Source organism: Nanorana parkeri, unplaced genomic scaffold, assembly GCF_000935625.1.
Source record: "Nanorana parkeri isolate BGI_ZX_2015 unplaced genomic scaffold, ASM93562v1 scaffold821, whole genome shotgun sequence".
In the NCBI taxonomy this organism is placed as follows: Eukaryota; Metazoa; Chordata; class Amphibia; order Anura; family Dicroglossidae; genus Nanorana; species Nanorana parkeri.
In genome coordinates, this window is record NW_017307089.1 from 378,092 (window position 1) to 397,070 (window position 18,979).

General features: G+C 41.9%; 1 protein-coding gene across 2 annotated transcripts in view; it reads right to left on the reverse strand.

Moving 5' to 3' along the window:
- The window catches only part of TFG (TRK-fused gene), a 30,193-nt gene that overhangs the window by 9,123 nt on the left and 2,091 nt on the right, over positions 1 to 18,979 (reverse strand). For both annotated transcript variants that reach the window (XM_018565199.1, XM_018565198.1), the window contains exons 2-3: positions 7,944 to 8,153; positions 1,156 to 1,239 (exon numbers count right to left, since the gene is read on the reverse strand). In XM_018565199.1, the coding sequence (XP_018420701.1) occupies positions 1,156 to 1,239; positions 7,944 to 8,127 (268 nt within the window). In that variant the 5' untranslated portion in view covers positions 8,128 to 8,153. The remainder of the gene's footprint in view (positions 1 to 1,155; positions 1,240 to 7,943; positions 8,154 to 18,979) is intronic.

An 18,979-nucleotide genomic window follows, 5' to 3' on the forward strand; every position in this document is an offset into this window, starting at 1 on the left:
CCAGTCAGAGGGAGATTTCCTCTGACCGGCAGTGCTGCAAGGGAACATGGATCCGGCTTTTAAGCCAATCAAGAAGCCGGGCAATGATTCCCAGCTTCCCAATTGTCTGGGAAGCTGGCTCAATGCCGATTGGCTGGAAAGCCTACTTCCCAGCCAATCAGGATGCCGGGCGGCGGGTAATGACTCACCTCCTGGCTTCCCGATTGGCTAGGAAGCTGACTTCCCGGCCAAACAGCATGGAGCCCCTTTCCCAGGCAATCAAGAAGCTGGGCGATGGGTAATGACACGCCACTCTGCTTCCCGGTTGCCTGGAAAGCCGACTATATGCTAGGGGAAGTACCGGTGTCTGTACTCTATCGGCAAATAGCAAATGATAAAATATTGGTTCTCGTACTCTATACCGAAAAAACTGTATTGGTGCATCCCTAATAGAAAGGTAGTGTAGCAAGAGGAAGCCATCAAGGTGTCGGAACAGGAGGAAGGGCCACCACTGGGCGCATGGGGATACAGTCCCCCAACTCTGTCCACGGGACAACTTTATAGGAGAGGGCTCTTGAATTAAAGAGTTTATAAAAGTTATCCAGATGATGCATGTGGAAGCATATTGCTCAAATCTATTATACAGCAGGTCCTCTATGTGTTGCAGTTGATTCATTTCAGTGAGCCATTCTTTAATGGGGGGATAGGACCTCCAGTGTCTGGATATTGGAGTTCTGGCAGCTAGTAAAAAGAACCATAAAAAGAACCTTTTTAGTAGTGAAGAGTGGGCCTGGGATAAAGAAAAGGAATGCAATTGCTGGCGTGCGTGGGATGCCTGTGGCTGGCTCATATATAGTGAAGATTTGCATCCAGAAAGAGGAGATCAAAGGGCAAGACCATCATATGTGTAAGACGGACATTAGGCATATGCGGAAGGAAATACTGTATTTTCTGTATAGTTAAGTGGCATTTGAACCATTGCGTCAGGATTTTTGAAAATGTTCTCCTGTGCTGTAGATGAGATACTTAGTGTCTTTTTCAAGGGAAATATTTGGTGGAGATGTTAGAACATTTTTTTAATAAGAACCCTTCTCTTTTTAATACTAGATGGAAGATGAATTATGTCACATAAACAATCCAACCAAGAAAGTAGTAATGACATTCATTCATACTCACCAAATAATGTAAGCTTCAGTATTCGACTGCACTGTATGGCAAATGATAAGTCAGAACTATCAAAGATAGTGATGAGGTCTCCATCTGAAAAACAAAAATGCAATAGCTGAGCTGTGGCTACAAATAACAGGGAAACTACAGCTATTTTAAACAGTTGTCAGTACCATACCAATATTACAAAGCTGCACCATGGCAGATATATGCACATGTCTTGTAACCATGCATTACTGTAATAGCTGCTATAACACATTGTCACAGAGTACCTAAAGCTTTCTGTGGCTGTACACTCTGGAGACCGGAGACAAATCAAGCATCTACCATCAGATCCATCCAGGCAACCATCAGTTACAAAATACTCGTGTTTTTCATTAGTGGTATCCTTTTCACACTCAAGGAACATTTCAGTTTTAAGTAAATTCTGACAAGCAGATTTATAAAACAGTTATGTCGGCCGACCTATTGTTGCCTGAACAAGGATGTCCCCCTGTTGTTTTTGGGTAGACTGGAAGGATCAGAGCCTATAGCAGATATCTGTGATTAAAATATATGCCCCGCTTTCTGTTCCAGTGACTAGTGCCACCTGGGAGAGGAAGTCAAGGGATAGTCAAGGACACAAAGCAATAGAACACTTTGATAGTTGAATGGGGAGTGTTAAAGCCTCTAAATTTGTTTATGTTCTGCTACTGTGGAGAGAATTATTTTGACCTTCAAGGGAAGTGAGGGAAGTAAGGGAAAGCAATACAAACCTAACAGAGGTTAAAACCCCTCCAGCTGTTTCTAAAACTACAAAAGCACACTGCTTTGATTTAACAATACAGAAAATGTAGGATTAGCGAGTTTCTTTCAGCAGGGTGGGTGAGCATTCAGAGTTCATGTAAAAGCTGGAAAGTCAAACAGACATTAAAACAAGCTTCTCAGATATTAGTGGGTCATAAGTTATTTGGCCCAGCGTTACCCACACATATCTGAAACGGAACATTTTAGATCAAACTTTGTAATAAAAACATTAGATAAATATCTGGGGAAGGTTTCTCCATTAAACTGGAGCTCAGGTATTTAAAAATAAATATTTCACAAGGACACCAATCTTCAAAAGGTCGTATTATCACATTATAGTTTGCTATATAAAGTTAAAAAAAAAAACAAACACAGTTGTGTACAAATACACATGAAGGAGGGACTGGTTGAAACCTGTGCTGGATTATAAAATACACATTCTGCTAGCACCACCTAGTGGCAATGTGTGTCTATTGTTCAGCTTATTTTTTTCACACAGCATGATGATGTGGCAAATCATTATAAACGTTGGCTGGCTGAAAACACTGCATTTGCTGACAGTGTTTAAATATACATTAACGCTGAAACCCTCTCATACAGGCTTGAAGAAGGCAAAATATGTTCCAACCTTAAGGCCAAACCTTATAAACAGTGACTTCATACTATTCAAAAAAAATGGGAGTGTATATAAATACACACCTTTTAAAAAAAAGAAAATGAAATGCTCACAAATGTATTTGTAAAGCCTGGTATATGGTGTCTTTTATACACATGCACATACACAGGAGTGGACAAAATAAAGAACAGATATATATTTTGAAATCATTGAATTAAACAAAAGTACAAAAGCAAGTCATTTTCAGCTAACTTCCAGTTAGCAGTATTAGTTACCTAAAAACAAATTAGCAACACAATCAATAACTAAGCTGATCTGTTTTAAACACACACACACCTAAATGAAGCAAAAGAAACCGCTTCTAGACTTACCTAAGAGATGTCTGTTAACATAGCTTAAAAAAGAAGAAGAACTCCAGGCAGAATAAGCGTAATCCTTGCAGTGGGGCTACCCCTGCACTGAAAGGGTCAAGTACTCCTTTTCATCTAGGGTCTAAAATAACAAAGATACATTACCTGCGAACCTCGGTCCCACCTGACTGCTAGATGGGACCCTGCAGCAGGAGAGAGGCTACTGGAACAGATCTAGCAGCCAGCGGGGGCCAAGGTTCTGGTGAATATATCTTTGTTATTTTAGACGCTAGATGAAAAAACAAGCACTTAACCCTTGCCAGGCAGGGGTAGCCCCACAGCAAGCGTTACGTATTATTCTGCCCAGAGTTTTTCTTTAACAAAATGCATATTGTGTACTTGCCAAAACTTTTTTTTGCTGTCTGTATCCCCAAATCTATTAGTGTCAAAATACTAAACGAAGGGAGACAGGAACACATACAGAGTTTAAATCCAGTGCTGATCAATCCCCCGCATAAGGTGTTAATCCCCCAAGAAATGTGTAAACAATACTGAAAAGAAAGGAAAATATCCAGCGTTAGACCTAATGGTAACCATTTCCAGGAGGTCATCCAGGACAACATATGAAAGATGAAACCGGAATAGGAAATGGAACACATAACCAAAGTCCATCTGCCAAAGTGGTCAGCAGTAAAAAAAAAAAACTGAACGGTGTACGCGGAAAGAAAAAGAACATACAGGAATCTTACTGTTCTGGAAGACTCCTGGAAACAAAGATACCAGGAAATATAACCCTTTATCTCCCAAACTGTCTTTCAGGACAGCAGGAATTTACCAGATTAGGGAGGGACAAAAGCCTGGAGAACTATCCTCCCACAGGGCTGACCACGAGTATTACAGATCTGCCCAGGTACATGAACCTCTCCACAAAGTGATAAAAAACAAAGGCAGGAGACGTAAACTGCAGATAAAAATCTATGCCATAGCTGAAAAGACCCGATTACAGTTACACAGTATGGACTGTAAAATAGGATTTATGTACTCCCCATAAAATTATTTTCTCTTTCAGATATTTCTAATTGAAGTTTTATATAGAAATACATACAGGGTGGCCCCAAAGAGTCATATCATTCAGCCATGACTTGAGAAAGATAGACTGATAAAACAGTTTAGTAAATCGGTAAGCTCACTCAAATGCGATATGAATTTATTGACAGGAAATAGATAAATCCATACATGAAATGATTTTCACTGTGTTCATTAAACTGAGGGTAATAGTGGCACTGGATAAAGGATGGCCCAAGGGCTTTAGGTTAGCCAGAGGATCTAGTAGATGACAACTCTGTTTTACCACTGAAAAAGTGGTTCATGCAGACCTACCCTTCATTAACATAAGAATGGTGACACAAGGGTTTCTTGGCATTACCACATATGTATTCTATGGAGTTAGCAGAGGACCTAAGAATTTAGTGTTCAGGCCTGCCACCAGGAGAACAAACAACCAAGTTGCACAACAGTGCCTGCCAAGGGTGAAATGGGTGAGACCAGACATTAACTACAAGCTTACCTACATTTTGCAGGTCCCACACAAACCTGTCATTGCTGGAGATGCTGTCTACCCAAGCTGATCATAGCAGGGGGTACAGCAGAGGAAAGCGGTCAAAATGGTCTTCCAACCTTCACACAACCCTTTCTTGGAAGCTTGACCAGAATAGGTACAAACAGGCTATGCCCACTTCTCCCTGTGGTTGTGCAAAGCTGGAACCAGCAGAACCCAGGCAGCAACACTACCCAACGTGGACCTGGCACCAGACATTGTCGGTTACATGAACTTAGCCTGGCACATCTCCAGCAAGGATGTTCCCTTCCCGCCGGGGTAAGTTACCACCCAGTACTGGCCTTCTCTAAACACTGAAAATGAAATGGGCTCGGACCTATTCCAACCCATAACGAGGAATGGACTGGAAGGAAAGATAGACAAGAGCCCCACCATCAGGGAGGGTGAGGCAAAGGGGGGACGTGGATAGAGGACTGTAGATGAGAATCCTAAGACGAGCCTTTTTTACACCAGGATCCAAGCATTGTGCCTCCTTTGGATTGAGGAAATACAATAACTGACCAGTTTGACAGAAGGACTTTCTTACAAAGTGTTTTTGGTGATACGATTCCTGTTGGAGGAAGTGCCCATCTCTAATGTGCTGGAAGACAATTTGGGAAAGTACACTTTGTAAGAAATTATATAGTTGTGAGTGTTTTGAGAAGCCATATAACCATAAAAGCAAAGACAAGAGTACTTAACTGCAAAAAATCAGAAAGCAATAGTGCTGGGCCATGGCCCCAACATGTAGCGTACATGCCCAACACAACAGAGGAAGTACACCCATTGCTCCTTCTGAAGTGTCAGGCAGGCATACTTCTATTACAATTCGATTTCTGCTGCCAAGTATCCTTCAGTGCTTCTCAATACTGTTCACACTTTGGGACTAATACCTTATGCGAGGACTGATCAGCACGAACATCTATGCACTTTTTGTCTAATATGAACATGTGGAATACCAAAATGTGTGGGTTTGTTCATCATATCATTATCTGTAGCTTTTGGAACACTTTATAAAAGGGGGTTATGATACAGAAAATTATATGTGTAAATACTGCTGTGACCAGTAATTTGTACGGAGTAAAGATAAGGATATATTTATTGAGCCAAGTCATTTTGTCTCTTCAAATATAGGAATAAAAAAAGCTATGATTTCCATTTACTTTAGCGCTAGTGACATGCTATAGAATTTTTTTCTGGTGGTGTATGAATACTAAAGTGTTATAAAAGCCAATTTCGTAAATAATCTTGTAGCATCACTTACTGTTATTCTTCTATGCGGAGTCAATAGGTACCAAGTAGTATCTGTTCAGCTAAAGATGAATTTAAAAGCTCACTGCAGTATACTTGTGTTATTCCAGGTAGCTACATTCACTTGTGGGGTTTCTATGGAGTTCCATCGTAGCCACCACAACATGTGCACTTCCCCTGGGGCTACACACTTACATAAAGCCATTCTGTTCATAGCCACGCACAGGCGGCCCTGAGGATGCCGACTAAGAGAATGTCTGCTCTGTCCACCTGATTTTGCCTGACAGCTGACAAGTCACGGAAAGTCGCTGAAACTTTAGTGAATATGTGCATTACAATGCCAGTGCCCTTGGAACAGGTAGTCCCCACGTAAGGGCTTCAGATTGTGCAGACTCCCTGACCAGATATTTGGGCAGCCACTGTGACAAGGACACAGAGCAACTGAGATTTCAGCAAGGTATATTAAGGTTCCCATACATTATAAATATTGATCAGTAAACAGGGTGGGAGCAAAGTGCTGATGTCAGTGAAGAGTCACAATTCTAGTACATGCTCTCAGCTGTGGTGGTAGCCATTTTATTGCATCACCCCAACAGACGCCCAAGGAAACAGATTCCAAGTTCCACACAGAGACTTTGTGTCTTTCATATTAGAAATGCAAGCTATAGAGCAGTGATGGCAAACCTTTTTGAACCGAGTGCCCAAATTGCAAGGCAAAATCAATTTATTTACCTCAAAGTGCCAGCGCTGAAAATAAGTTTAGTACTGTATTGCAGTTCGGGCGCTCGGGTTTAAGAAACGTTCAACATCACTGCCTTAGGACCCATTCACACCAAGCGACATACCTTACAAGCGGAACCGCGCGACTGTTCGGGGGCGACGTTCCAGCGACAATCGTGCGACCTTCACCAGCGGGCTGCATTCAAAAATAGAAAAATTGTGCTACTTCCGCGGGAAAAAGGGGCCTGCTACAGCGACTGGCAACATGGAGCTGTACATTAGAACAGCTCCATTGAATAACATTAGCCGGCAACTTCTCGCGATATCGCGCTGCAAAAATGTGCGATATCGCGGCGGAAATTGCGGGATTTTCCGCTCAGTGTGAATGGGGCCTTAGGCAAAATAGGGAAACATGCATAAATCAAACATTTATACACTCAATAACACACACACACACACACATTAAAACACACACAGAACTAATAATAAAAGTGAATAAATAGAACATTGCCCCTTGCCCCCTCTCCTGCTTACCTGTTTTGCAGGGAGGTGGGCTGCATCCATTGTTTAGAGGCCGCCGCCTGATTGTAACTGCCCCGGATCGCGTACTGAGGCGATCCGGGTCTGTCGGATCTATTTCAATTGGTGGTCCTTGAACCTGGGCTTGCGTGCCAGCAGAGAGGGCCCCGCGTGCCCTCTCTGGCACGCGTGCCATAGGTTCGCCACCGCTGCTAAAGTACATTGATGATTGTCAGTAAGAATGTCCACAGATGAAAAACCATAGTCTTGGCATGCACTTTAAGAAAATAGACCGAGACGTGGGTTTCACTCATTAATACCTGGCTTTTCATTCCCCACATCAGTTAAAGTATATCTAAAGCCAACAATTTTTTTTTTAACCTTGGATAGAGCAGGGAGGAAACAGAACCCTTGTCAGGTTTTTTTTTTATTGCAATCTTCGACTTTGTTGGGGAAAATGTATCCCACTCCATTTGTCCTGGTGAATATTGTCACAGGAAAAAAAAAGTGAGAATACAAAAAACTTTGAGTTACCACCTGAGCAGAACTAGAAGGGAAGTTTCCCAATGGGGACACTTGTTCAGGCATTTCTCTCACTCTGAGGGATTTTTTTTCTCATTTCCTGTTATGTGGACCTCACATGAAGTAAAAGGGAAACCTCGCTGATGAGATGCAGGTAGAAGAAATCAAAAAATAAAAATAAAAAAAAACCTTGTAGGGGTTTCAACCATCTTCAACGCTATCCCAAAAGAAAAAGGTTTTGTCTCTAGATACACTTTTAGCAGTGGGCTTATATTCTACTATTAATATTGCAAGTATTTAGAAATAAGTCAAGACATAAATATTGTTCTGCTATTTGCTCCCTATTCATTTCTGAGATTATTCTGCTACTGTCAGATAAATGGTTAAAATTCAGCCTGTAACAGCTCCTTAGCCATGCAAACATCAGACAACATACCCTCATCTTTATACTTGATGGTTACTTCGTCACAGGTTGAAAGCTTTCCCCTAAATACTCTCTGCATCATCAGGACCAGCTCATCATAGGTGATGTCTTCATTGTGGATTGGAATTCTACGAATGTCTTCTCCAAGCTGAGCCTTAATAATGAGCTTGCCACTAAGGTCCATTTGACCATTCATGTTGAAGTCCGTGGGGGTTTAAGCAGCTTCAGAGAAAACATAAAAAGACATTGTTAATCAAAACACCTAAACATTTTACCAACAAAAATCTCACTCTGCATCTTAAACCTGTGAGTAAAGTAGAAACATAGAAATAACTGCAGCAGGTCACGGACAGCATAAGCTATCCATACACACCGAGGCAGAAAATTCTATGGAAGTGCCGACCAGAATCTCCAAAATTAGATTTCAATATAATGAGTCTCTGAATGCATAACTTCCCACAAGTGACAAAGCCTGTCCCTGCTGTCAGCGGCTTCAGAAACTGTATTGTGGGAGAAGAGAAAATGCACTTTTCTCCACTTTCAGGAACAAAGCACAAGTGCCCCATTCCAGCAATGTCAAATTATCAGTCCCTCGCCATATCTGCCACCGACACTTCCGGGTTCTCAGGCATCTCCCTTGGGTGGTCACTGAGGATGCAAGTCCTGTGCAGGCACACAGGGGTTACATCCTCCACGACATTAGAGATGCAGTGAATGGGCTGAGTGTGTACAATGTACAACGATTGCGCTACTAAAACGTCATGTAGCTCTACCCTTAAAGGGCAAGTTCACTTTCCTCACAAAACATGCGAAAACTCTGTTGCCACCTCTCCCCACCCCTCATACAGGTGAAACTCGAATAATGAGAATATCATGCAAAAGTAATTGCAGTAAGTGCTGCAAAAGGGGCCCAAACCAAGTACTGAGTACATATGCATGCTTGTACTTTTCAGAGGTCCGATATTGTTCTATGTACAATCCTTGTTTTATTGATTGCATGTAATAATCTACTTTTTTGAGGTTGTGGATTTGGGGTTCTTGGGGTTTTCATGAGCTGTAAGCCATAATCATCACAATTATGACAAATCACGGCTTGAATTATCTTGCTTTGCATGTAATGAGTCTATCTCATAGATTAGTTTCACCTTTTAAGTTGCATTAGTGAAATAAATGAACTTTGCACAATATTCTAATTATTCGAGTTTCACCTGTACTTTTTCATGCAAGCGCCAGCCTCAGGAATAAGGATCCAACATAATGCTCATAAATGGTGAGTGCTCATTGGTCAGCACGGTTACATGACCATGCTGTATTGTAATTCTAAAAGGGAGAATGTTAAATATTGTTCTCCCACATCATTTTAAAGCATCTAGTGCAAATGTTCACACACTAGTGTTATCGCTACCTGTTTTCAGATCACAGCATCTACAGAAGGTGGTAAGATTGGACTTTATCAGGGTCAGTGGAGAAAGAAGACATGCTACATATAATCATAACATCATTTGAAGGACATCAAGCTGGATTCTGAAAATGCTCTGCGAGAAGTGTTTCTGAATAGTGATATAGTGAAGTCTAAGGACTTTTCTCTGTATTAGTAACAGAAGAAAGCCAACATAAAAACGACTCTGAAAAGAACAGTGCATTCCATCAGAAAATAAATAGAACAGCTGCCACATCCTCACCTATTAAAAAGGAGCTTTTAGCCTAACAAAGATAGGCATGTTAATATTACTATAGTCCAGGATGCAGAACCAGGATTTAGATCCTTTAGAGATTGCAAATACACCCTTAATATTTACTACTAAATTCAGAATGTTGACATGAAGGTTACATGTATTTCCATTATTTGTCTACATAAAAACACACAGATATTAAAAAGTAATATACTGGAAATACACATTACGATGGGGATAGTCCCAAACCTGTCCTCAACAGTGCATGTTTTGTGGGTAACTTCACATATGCACAGTGCAAAAAAATCAAAATAAAAGAGAAGAATGACTTTAGGTACCCAGATAAAACCTTAGGGATAGGGGAAGGAACTCCCCAAAACCAAGTGTGCAAAGCTGTGGTTTTATAACAATATGTAGTCCAATTATTATATCACGCCCCATAAACACTCTACTAGAGCTGCAACAGTTAATCGATTTAGTCGATTAAAATCGACGATTGAAAACGTTGGCAACGTTTTCGAATACTCTAAAAAGGTTCATTCAGAATATACTCAGTTTACCTCTAAAAAGACTATTTGCCAAAGGCAGGTATATCGCTGAAGCTCTATGAATCATCATATGCATGGTACAGCATATCGAAAAAGAATAAAAAAGATTGGTTCATGCTTCGTCTTCGAATAGGTAAAAGACATAATGATATCCACCAGATCTTTGTCAGCAGAGGGCACAGTCTTACCTCTACAACTTTATCCATATGGGGACCATTTATAACTGTAATGATTCATTTCATTGCCTAATAATTTAAAAGATGGTAAAAGGTGTGTAATAATATTTTAATTACATATTGTTATGAAACCACAGGATTCTACAGTGAAATATGGATTTTCGATGCATCTCTGTTGTGTCCCTGCGCTCACACCCAGGGATATTTATTTATTTTTTTAATAGCCACGCTTCAGCCTAGTATACTGCCTTAAATATATGTATGGTCATTATATGTGAAATATATTTGTATCGAAGTGTTTTTATATGCATAATATTTATCGTTTTATATGTTGTTGTAGAACAGTTCTCAACCTGTGTAACCTCAGGACCCACATTTGTCCTTGGTCACTAAGTAGCGACCCAAGTCGCACTGCAATGGAACGCACAGCATTTGGCGTTCCATTCAAATGAATGGCAACACAACGCACCTCCCACACCAGAACGTGTAGTAGGTGCGATTGGGTGGTACAGTGCGTTAACTGCACAAGACTCGAATAACATTCACTTGAGGGCCCATTTGCACTGTACTTGCAAATGGGCCCTCAAAAACACTGACAAACACAATTCACACACAAATGTAATTTTTCTATTTTCTTTTACGATCCACCCAGTCTCCCTACCTTACGAGAACTGAAGAGAATCCTCAGCCTGGGGTCCAGTGTGGGCTGCTATGCTGTCACTGAGCTACACGCAAATTTGCGTTGCTTGTAAAACTCCCTTGCACACCACGTAGAGTTGCTGGGAGCCAGAATGTGACATCACTCTAGTCCTGGTACCTCTACAAGGGCACGCGTGGGAGCTGTAAGCAATGCATGTGTGGATGGAGCTCCCTCACGGCCATACTTCCAGACCACCCCACCTCAAGCTGACAATTGGCACCAGGCAGCACATTTTGAATGGCTGCTTGGCGTGAGAACTGACAGTGCTGCATTAGTGGGAGGCTAAGAAGCCTCTCACCTAGAAAAGTGGATGGCATGCAGCGGCCCACTGACTGAACATAGGGTCACGACCCACCAGTTGAAAACCGAGGTTGTGGAATAGCCTCAGTTATACACCTGAAGAGAAAGATCTCCAATCCTTCCACTTATTGTGCAAATGTACACAGATTTATAATGTAATCTATGTACACAGTGGAACTGAGCTCATATGCATAGATAGCAAATGGGTGTTGGATGGGGATAAAAAAACAATACGAGGCTGCATATTATACGAAGGTTGAAGGCAGGTTTTAATACATTTTAATAGGGATGCACCAATCCTAGTATTGGTACCAATACTGAGTATTTGGCCGAATCCTCGTACTCGCCCAAATGCTCCGATACCAGGACTTTCAATCAGAGGGAGATTTCCTCTGACCAGCAGTGCAATGAGGGAACAGGGAGCTGGGTTTCCGGCCAATCAGGAAGCTGGGCGGCAGGTAATGACCCGCCTCCCGATTGGCCAGGAAGCTGGCTTCCTAGCCAATCAGCATCGAGCCTGTGTTCTTTCACTTCAAAACACCGGACAAACAGCATGGGGCCGGCTTCCCAGGCAATCAACAAGCCAGGCGGCAGGTAATAACATGCCGCCTAGCTTACTGATTGGCCGGGAAGCCACCTCCATGCTAGCGGAATTACCGTTATCGGTACTTTGTATCGGCGAGTACCGAAAGATAAATATCGACACTCGTACTCACTACCAAAAAAACGGTATCAGTGCATCCCTACATTTTAATATGCTGTTTTATAAACCACATAAGGTTGGTTTACCTCTTTTGTCTCTTTATTTTGATTTTGTACGGTTGAATCATATATATGAATATGGTACCCAGCCCACTTTTATCATCTTCAATAAATGCAAAGGTGTGATTAATCCTCAGCAATGCAATTTAACTACCTTTGTGGATAATTAACAAAAGTGGTTCAATTTGGGGGCAGGTTTTGAAAACAGACAGAAAGCTAAATGCCATTTTCTGCATGTGACAGGAAATGGTAATTAAGAGCTTGTTTTAAGAAATGTTGTCACTTACAACCATCCATATACAAAGATCTCTTGTCACCAGGGAGAACCACTGGCAAGGCAAACATCTTCTGAAATGGATTCTGTATCCATTTCATCTTCACTCAAGCAAGCTTGTTCAAAATGCTTACTACTCAATTTCCTACTCTTTACAATTCTACCCTACTCGATTACCGAACTCCAACCCTCTGTCCCACTTCACATGCATACACTTTTTTTTTTTTTTTTTTTTTTTTAAGAAAGAAAGAAATAAAAACCCCAAAATAAATAAAGAAATGCTGCTGCCTTCCTTCCCAAGAACATGCCCACACACAGTTATGGAAATGGCTCTAAGGAGATTTAGTTGTGGGGGGAAATTACCTAGGAAAACCTACTTCTCCGCCCTGCCAACAGCTGCCCCTGCAACAATGTAGCAGTCTAGTGATGACATTACAGGGGAGTAATTAAAGCTTGCTACAGTTAGGCTCTGTTCACACCGAACGTTTTGTAGCACTTTCTGCCCTAAAAAAAAAAATCCTTCATCATTATGGCCATGTTCACATCTGAGTGTTTTGTCGCTTGTACCAAAATGCCCATCGCTGGAAAAAAAAAGTACATGAGCTTTTTTTTGGCAGATTAAATGCTTCTTGACCCCATAAACTTTAATGGAAATGCTTAAAAACAGGCGTTTCCTGCGTTTTTGCACACATTTTAGACACGTTTGCCCATTTACATCAATGTTTCACAATCTGCTTGCAAAAACACACGACATAAAAAACATGCACTAGGTGTGAATGCAGCCAATGTAAAACAAAAAAAATTAAGCTTGGACATGATTTGGAAGGTGAGAGAAAGTATAAGATTAAATTTGAGAGATCAATTTAAAGAACAATCTGACCCCTCACTTATTGTGACTGCAAAGAGGCTGCCTTTGTAGGAGAGTTTGGTGTCACAGTGATGTTTCAGATGCTAAATGACAATATTCAGAGAAAAGGAATGCATGGCAGCATCTACAACTATTCCAGCTTCAATCCACTTTATGTTTGGTGTCACTTCAGCATCGATTTAAAGTGACATTAAAGTCAAAGATATTTTTCCCTCCCCCCCCCAATGTTAGTGTAAGCACTCACCTTAAATGATGTCTCTTAATCCGATCTTATTTCCTGTCCTTTTCATCTGTCCCTCCAACACTGCTGCAGGTCTCCGATCCAGCACTGACTCCTCTGTCCTCGCTGGCACTTCCTGTCCCAGTGTCTGCATGCAGGTGCATGCGTCCGTATACTTACCTTGTGTCTCTCCCCGTCTCCCGGACAAAAATCCAAACTGCGCATGCGTCCGCCCCAAGATGCTTTGCGGCCGCCTGAGAATTTTTCATTTTCGGATGGGAGTGCGCGGGGAAGACACAGGTAAGTTTAAACCGCTTTTAAAGCGGTTTTTTTTTAAACACTTTTTGCATATATCTACTGCTTCCTAGCAGTAGATATATGAAAAAACACCAGAGGGTTTTATAACCCTTTAAGTCATCATGTATATTTAAAAATTAGCTTTATAAAATAATGGTTGTTCCAGTTAAGTTTAGGACCAAGATATCGATTACTCTCTTAGAGATAACCTAAAATAAGTTTTAGAGATAACAGGAACACATTGTTTCCACTCTTTTCTTAATGAACTTTAAAATGAACTGAGCTAGAACACTCCAACTGGAAACTGCTTCTTCTGTGCCGTGATGCGGTCAACGACATAGAAAAAGCGGGGGGTGGGGGAGATGGATGAGCGACACCATGAGATTCAGCCACACTGACCACCACAAAAGAGAAGGGACACCAAAGGCAATGTGGCAGTTTTTTTTAAGGACATGCTCTATGACCAAATGGCAAATTAGCATTCAGAGAAGCAGAACATCCTGAACGGTCACTGATGCATGCCAACTAACTGATCCTTTTAGTATGTAAATATTTGAGTAACAAACTCAAATAAAACATTTCATATGATGAAGAGGGTAACCTTTACTAGGCTTCAGGCTAAACTAAAAATGCTGCACCTTCTGAAAACCCTTGCATGTTACTCAGAAGCAATACAGAGGGCCTAGCACCGACAGTGTTATGTAAAAATTACCATCAAAGTCTGTGCAACTCCAAGTTGTTCAGCTATGGTTTCTCGCTCAATAACAGGACTGGTACATCTCCACACACTACATATTGCATAAATATAAATCTTTATGAATCCCAAGCATGCATGTTTGTACAGAAGGAAGGATCACCAGGTGACAATAAGGTTTCCCGTTTCGATGCAGCCGCTGTACCAGTACAGGTTAATGACTGGGTGATAACAGCCGCATCAATCATGTGTCCAGCAATAGTGATCTATTCCAAACCGCTTGTAATCGTATCATTTTATAATGGCATGTGAAATGCCGTTGTCATCAGGTCATTACAGTGATATTAAAGCTTCATTTTTATTATTATTTTTACATCTAGGAGGCCAACCCTCTTTATAAATACTGTTTTTCTTTAAAAATTTTCAGTTCCTCATTTTCTAGTGGGTCCCCGAATCACTCTCCTTCCCACCTCCTGCACAGGTACCTCTATCAGCTAAGTGGCTGCTGTGTGGCACCCAAGCATGCACGTTCCCGGACCTGCCCATGGCAACTGTGTGCGTCCATAGACACACACAGCCCTGCAGCAGGCCACACCCCTCCAGAAGGAGACTATGTCTTCTCTGCCCTCAGTATCCTGCCCCCACAACCAGGAAGTTCAGGGAACGGCAGATTGCTTCAGGGGTTTTGGGGACTGGCGGCAGTGACACAGTTAAGTGTGGGGGGGGGGACACAAAGGTACTGGTTGCTTTCCCCCTTAATGAAGAGAATGCATTAAGGTAAAAAACGACCAGCCTTTAATACTTTAACAGCTACAGCAGCCGCATCTAAATGGGACACCTCAGATTCCTGCCACAGGAATCCATAGGTTCTTGCTGCAGGAATCCCAAATCACCAAGGGTGAATGAGGCCCAAATAAAAAATGCCTGAAACAAAGAAAACTAACTCGGCAACCACATTTAAGCTGCAATTTATAACATATTTGTTCTTGGGTTTAGATACACCATAAAAAAGGAGAATTATGAGGCGAGTGAAAATCACTCAGCCTCATAGCTCCAGCCGACCTGTAACAATGAAACTGTCACAGGTCGGCTCATTAGATGGGTAAGTGAACAAACACATATCGTCACTCACTTCTCGATCCTGTCCCTGCAGAGAGCCGTGGCTGTCACTCACGGCTCCCTGCAGGGATCCCCCCCCCCCCCCGTCCAATCCTCCAGCGCTGACTGGTGGAACGGACGGGGGAGGGGCAGGAACAGCTGGCTTTGCCTCTAGATAGGCAGAGCCAGCTGTCACTCACGCAGCTGGGTGGATCCAGACAGTAATGTAATGAGCTTTGGGTGACGGGAGAACGCAAGTTTGTGTCCTCCCGTTACCCTTAGGAGAACTATGGGGAAAAGCCCTGACCCCATAGTTCTCCTTTAAGGACATCCAAGCATGTCAGGGATGGAACAATATCCACCCAACCCCGGCTACTTATCAATTTAGTCGAGTACAGAGATTTTCCGCCAAACCTTATCACAGTAATTGCATAATAGTCCAAAGGATGAGTAATTAAAACTGCAAAATTGACCACACTGCTAAGCTGCCAAAGTCTATCTAGCTTCTATGTACTGCACTATTGCACCAAGGATCAACAATTACAATTCCATATCAATCTACTTCTAGCTTTATCAGTTCAACTGCAGACTGAGCGAGTTGTGCCAATCTTACAAGAGAGCAGAAACTCCTCCAGTATACCTTCATTTATTTTAAATTGTAGCATGATTTGTTGCAACACATGCACCTACACATCCTATCCACCTGCATCAAGTTAGATTTTATTGATAAAGAGCAATTCCAAACAGGTAAACTCAATCAGTGAGCAGCTATACTCCTCACATGTTGACTATATATGCATGCGGAATGCTGTGCTGTGCAGGAACTCTTCATATGTCCCACTAAGGTTTAATAACATTTTCCATCACAAAACCCTATTCCAAACGCACATTTGTAAACGCTCTCCTCTTCTCCCAGAAGCCAACACTTTGCACGCTCAATTATATAATTGACCCCCCCCTTTTTTTTTGGTCCATTTTGTCAGCCTATACAAAAAACATAACAGTTTTCTTTTATTAACCTCTTGCCGTCCGCCCGTAGTAAAAAAACGGACGGACGGCACTGCAGCATCTGCGGGTTTCCGTCTCCAGACGGCAATTTTTTTCTGCTCGCGCGCGCCCCCTAGCGGGCACGCACGGGCAGAAAAGGCCCGCTAAATGCACACACCCGTTACCGGGTGTTTCACATATAGGCGATCGGAATATAGTAAAAAAATAAAACCCCCAGTGGTGAATAAATACCACCAAAAGAAAGCTCTATCTGTCCCCAAAAAAGGGTATAAAATTCATTTCAGTACAGCGCTGCATGACGGAATAAATGTCAGTTAAAGTACCGCAGCGCTGAATACTGAAAAATGGCCTGGATGGGAAGGGGGTTTAACACCGCGGATGTCAACTGGTTAACCGTGAACCACATAAAAACATTGTGTCTTTAGAAATATTAAAAATTAGTTTTGCAAATTATTGTAATTATTATTCATTTAGTTATTGATTAATTAGCACATGCTGACTATATTTGGCCTGGGCATCTAGGTATTAATGCACTCTGGTCACAAGAGGGTTAAAGCCTATATAAACCCAAAAACAACATTTTTATAGATTGCTACTTACCAGTCCTTAGACAAGGTTCACCTGGTAATAACACACATCCTGTGTCTGGGGGGCCAGGCTCACTCCTCCATTGTATCTATGGAGGAAGCCATGATCGTTACCCAGGCTGGATTTCTCTTCATCACCATTACATGGGGAGTGATAGAATTAGTAGTTTACATGAGAAAGCTCAGATTGTTTTTATTTCCTGTTCACCTCACAGGAAGTGACAAACAAACTGCAATTCTGGCACAATCAGCCGGTAAAAGTTTGTACTTGCTGGGAATGTTCTTAGCCTGAAAAAAGAAACTGATGCCCCACATTTTAGGACTGGTAAGCTGCAATATATTACTCATTTGTTTTTGGGTTTGAGATGTCCTTTAAACTTCCACAACAGGTTTGACAGTGGGTTCATGTCACAGTTCCGTGACATGAGCGCACTGGATCGCATAATCATAGTCTCCCTGCGTTCTGGGGAGGGAGGGGGCCTGGCTTTGATTATGCGATCCAGTGCGTTCATGTCACGGAACTGTGACATGAATGCAGTGGATGGTGTGAAGGGGCCCTAAGTTACCTTGTACATCACTGTAGACCACAGAAAGCCTAATTTCAAACAGTCAAAAATTACAGGTATTAGAAAATACAATACAACACGTGAGAGAACGTTATTTTAAAGTACAGTACCGAATAGACATTATGAGTGTACAGAGGCCTAATGACCGCACCAATGTAAACAAACCTACTGCTTGCCTCTTAGTTATAGAGACAGGACTGAAGAGTATCCGGAATTGTATGAGATATACAGTACATGAGAGAGCCTGTCTACTGCAATAGTATCCACTTACCTTTAGACATCAAATATTTAAAGAACTATGGGGTCAGTGTTTTCCCCCATAGTTCTCCTTTAATACAAGCCAAGCCTCATCACTGCTGCTTTCTAGAAGGTTGTTAAAAGGAATGCATGGTCTCTTCAATGTTTTTACATATTAAGATTATACAGGATTTATCCAGCACCAACAGTTTGCACAGTGCTTTACAAAATATGGGGAGATAGTACAATTACAATACCATACAAGCAGATTAGAAGGTAATAAACCTGTAAGACCTTGTCTATTTGTGAACTATAGAGGCAGGCAACTGTGGAGGCAGCCATGTTTAGCCATTACATACTCAGACTTTGCTTTCTGCAGTGCTACACAATGGTTGAATTTTAGAGCTCATTTTGGATGAGATGGCTGATCTATTGAAAGCCATGCGTTTCCAGTTTGCCAGTTGCTCAAGAAAACCTGTGTTGACAGAAATATACAGGCTGCCATTGCTGAACTCCCATTCTGGAAATGCCAAGTGTTTGCCTGTCATGCTGAGCCAATGGCTTTAATATTTTCAGCCAAGGACTTGAAACAAGCATGCTGATCAAGAGTTTGGACCTCGCTGACTTTTCAAACAGCAAGTTTGTGTCAGGTCTGTCAGTCTATGGACTGCTAGAGACATCCAGGCAGCTAGCATTTCAACAGATGACCAATGGCAGTCGCAATATTTGTCTTAGTACAGGGGCAAAAGTACCTGCAATAAGCCATTATTAAGCCAGATTTAGGCACAACAAACAGCTTAGGTGTGAAGGGGGCCTTAATGACACTTCAGTCTAATTATTTATCCCAGACCTTTGTATAGCACCATCAATTGTCTATGTGCTGCTGTATGGCGGCATGCAGTGCGGTGAGCCGTGCTGATCTGTGCAGCTTAACGCAGAGGGTGTAGGGTGCCCCAAGAGAGTTTGGAGAGAGTTTCTCTCACTTCCTGTTGTGTTGAGGGGACAGGACGTAAAGGGAAATTGGACACAAGCATTAAAAA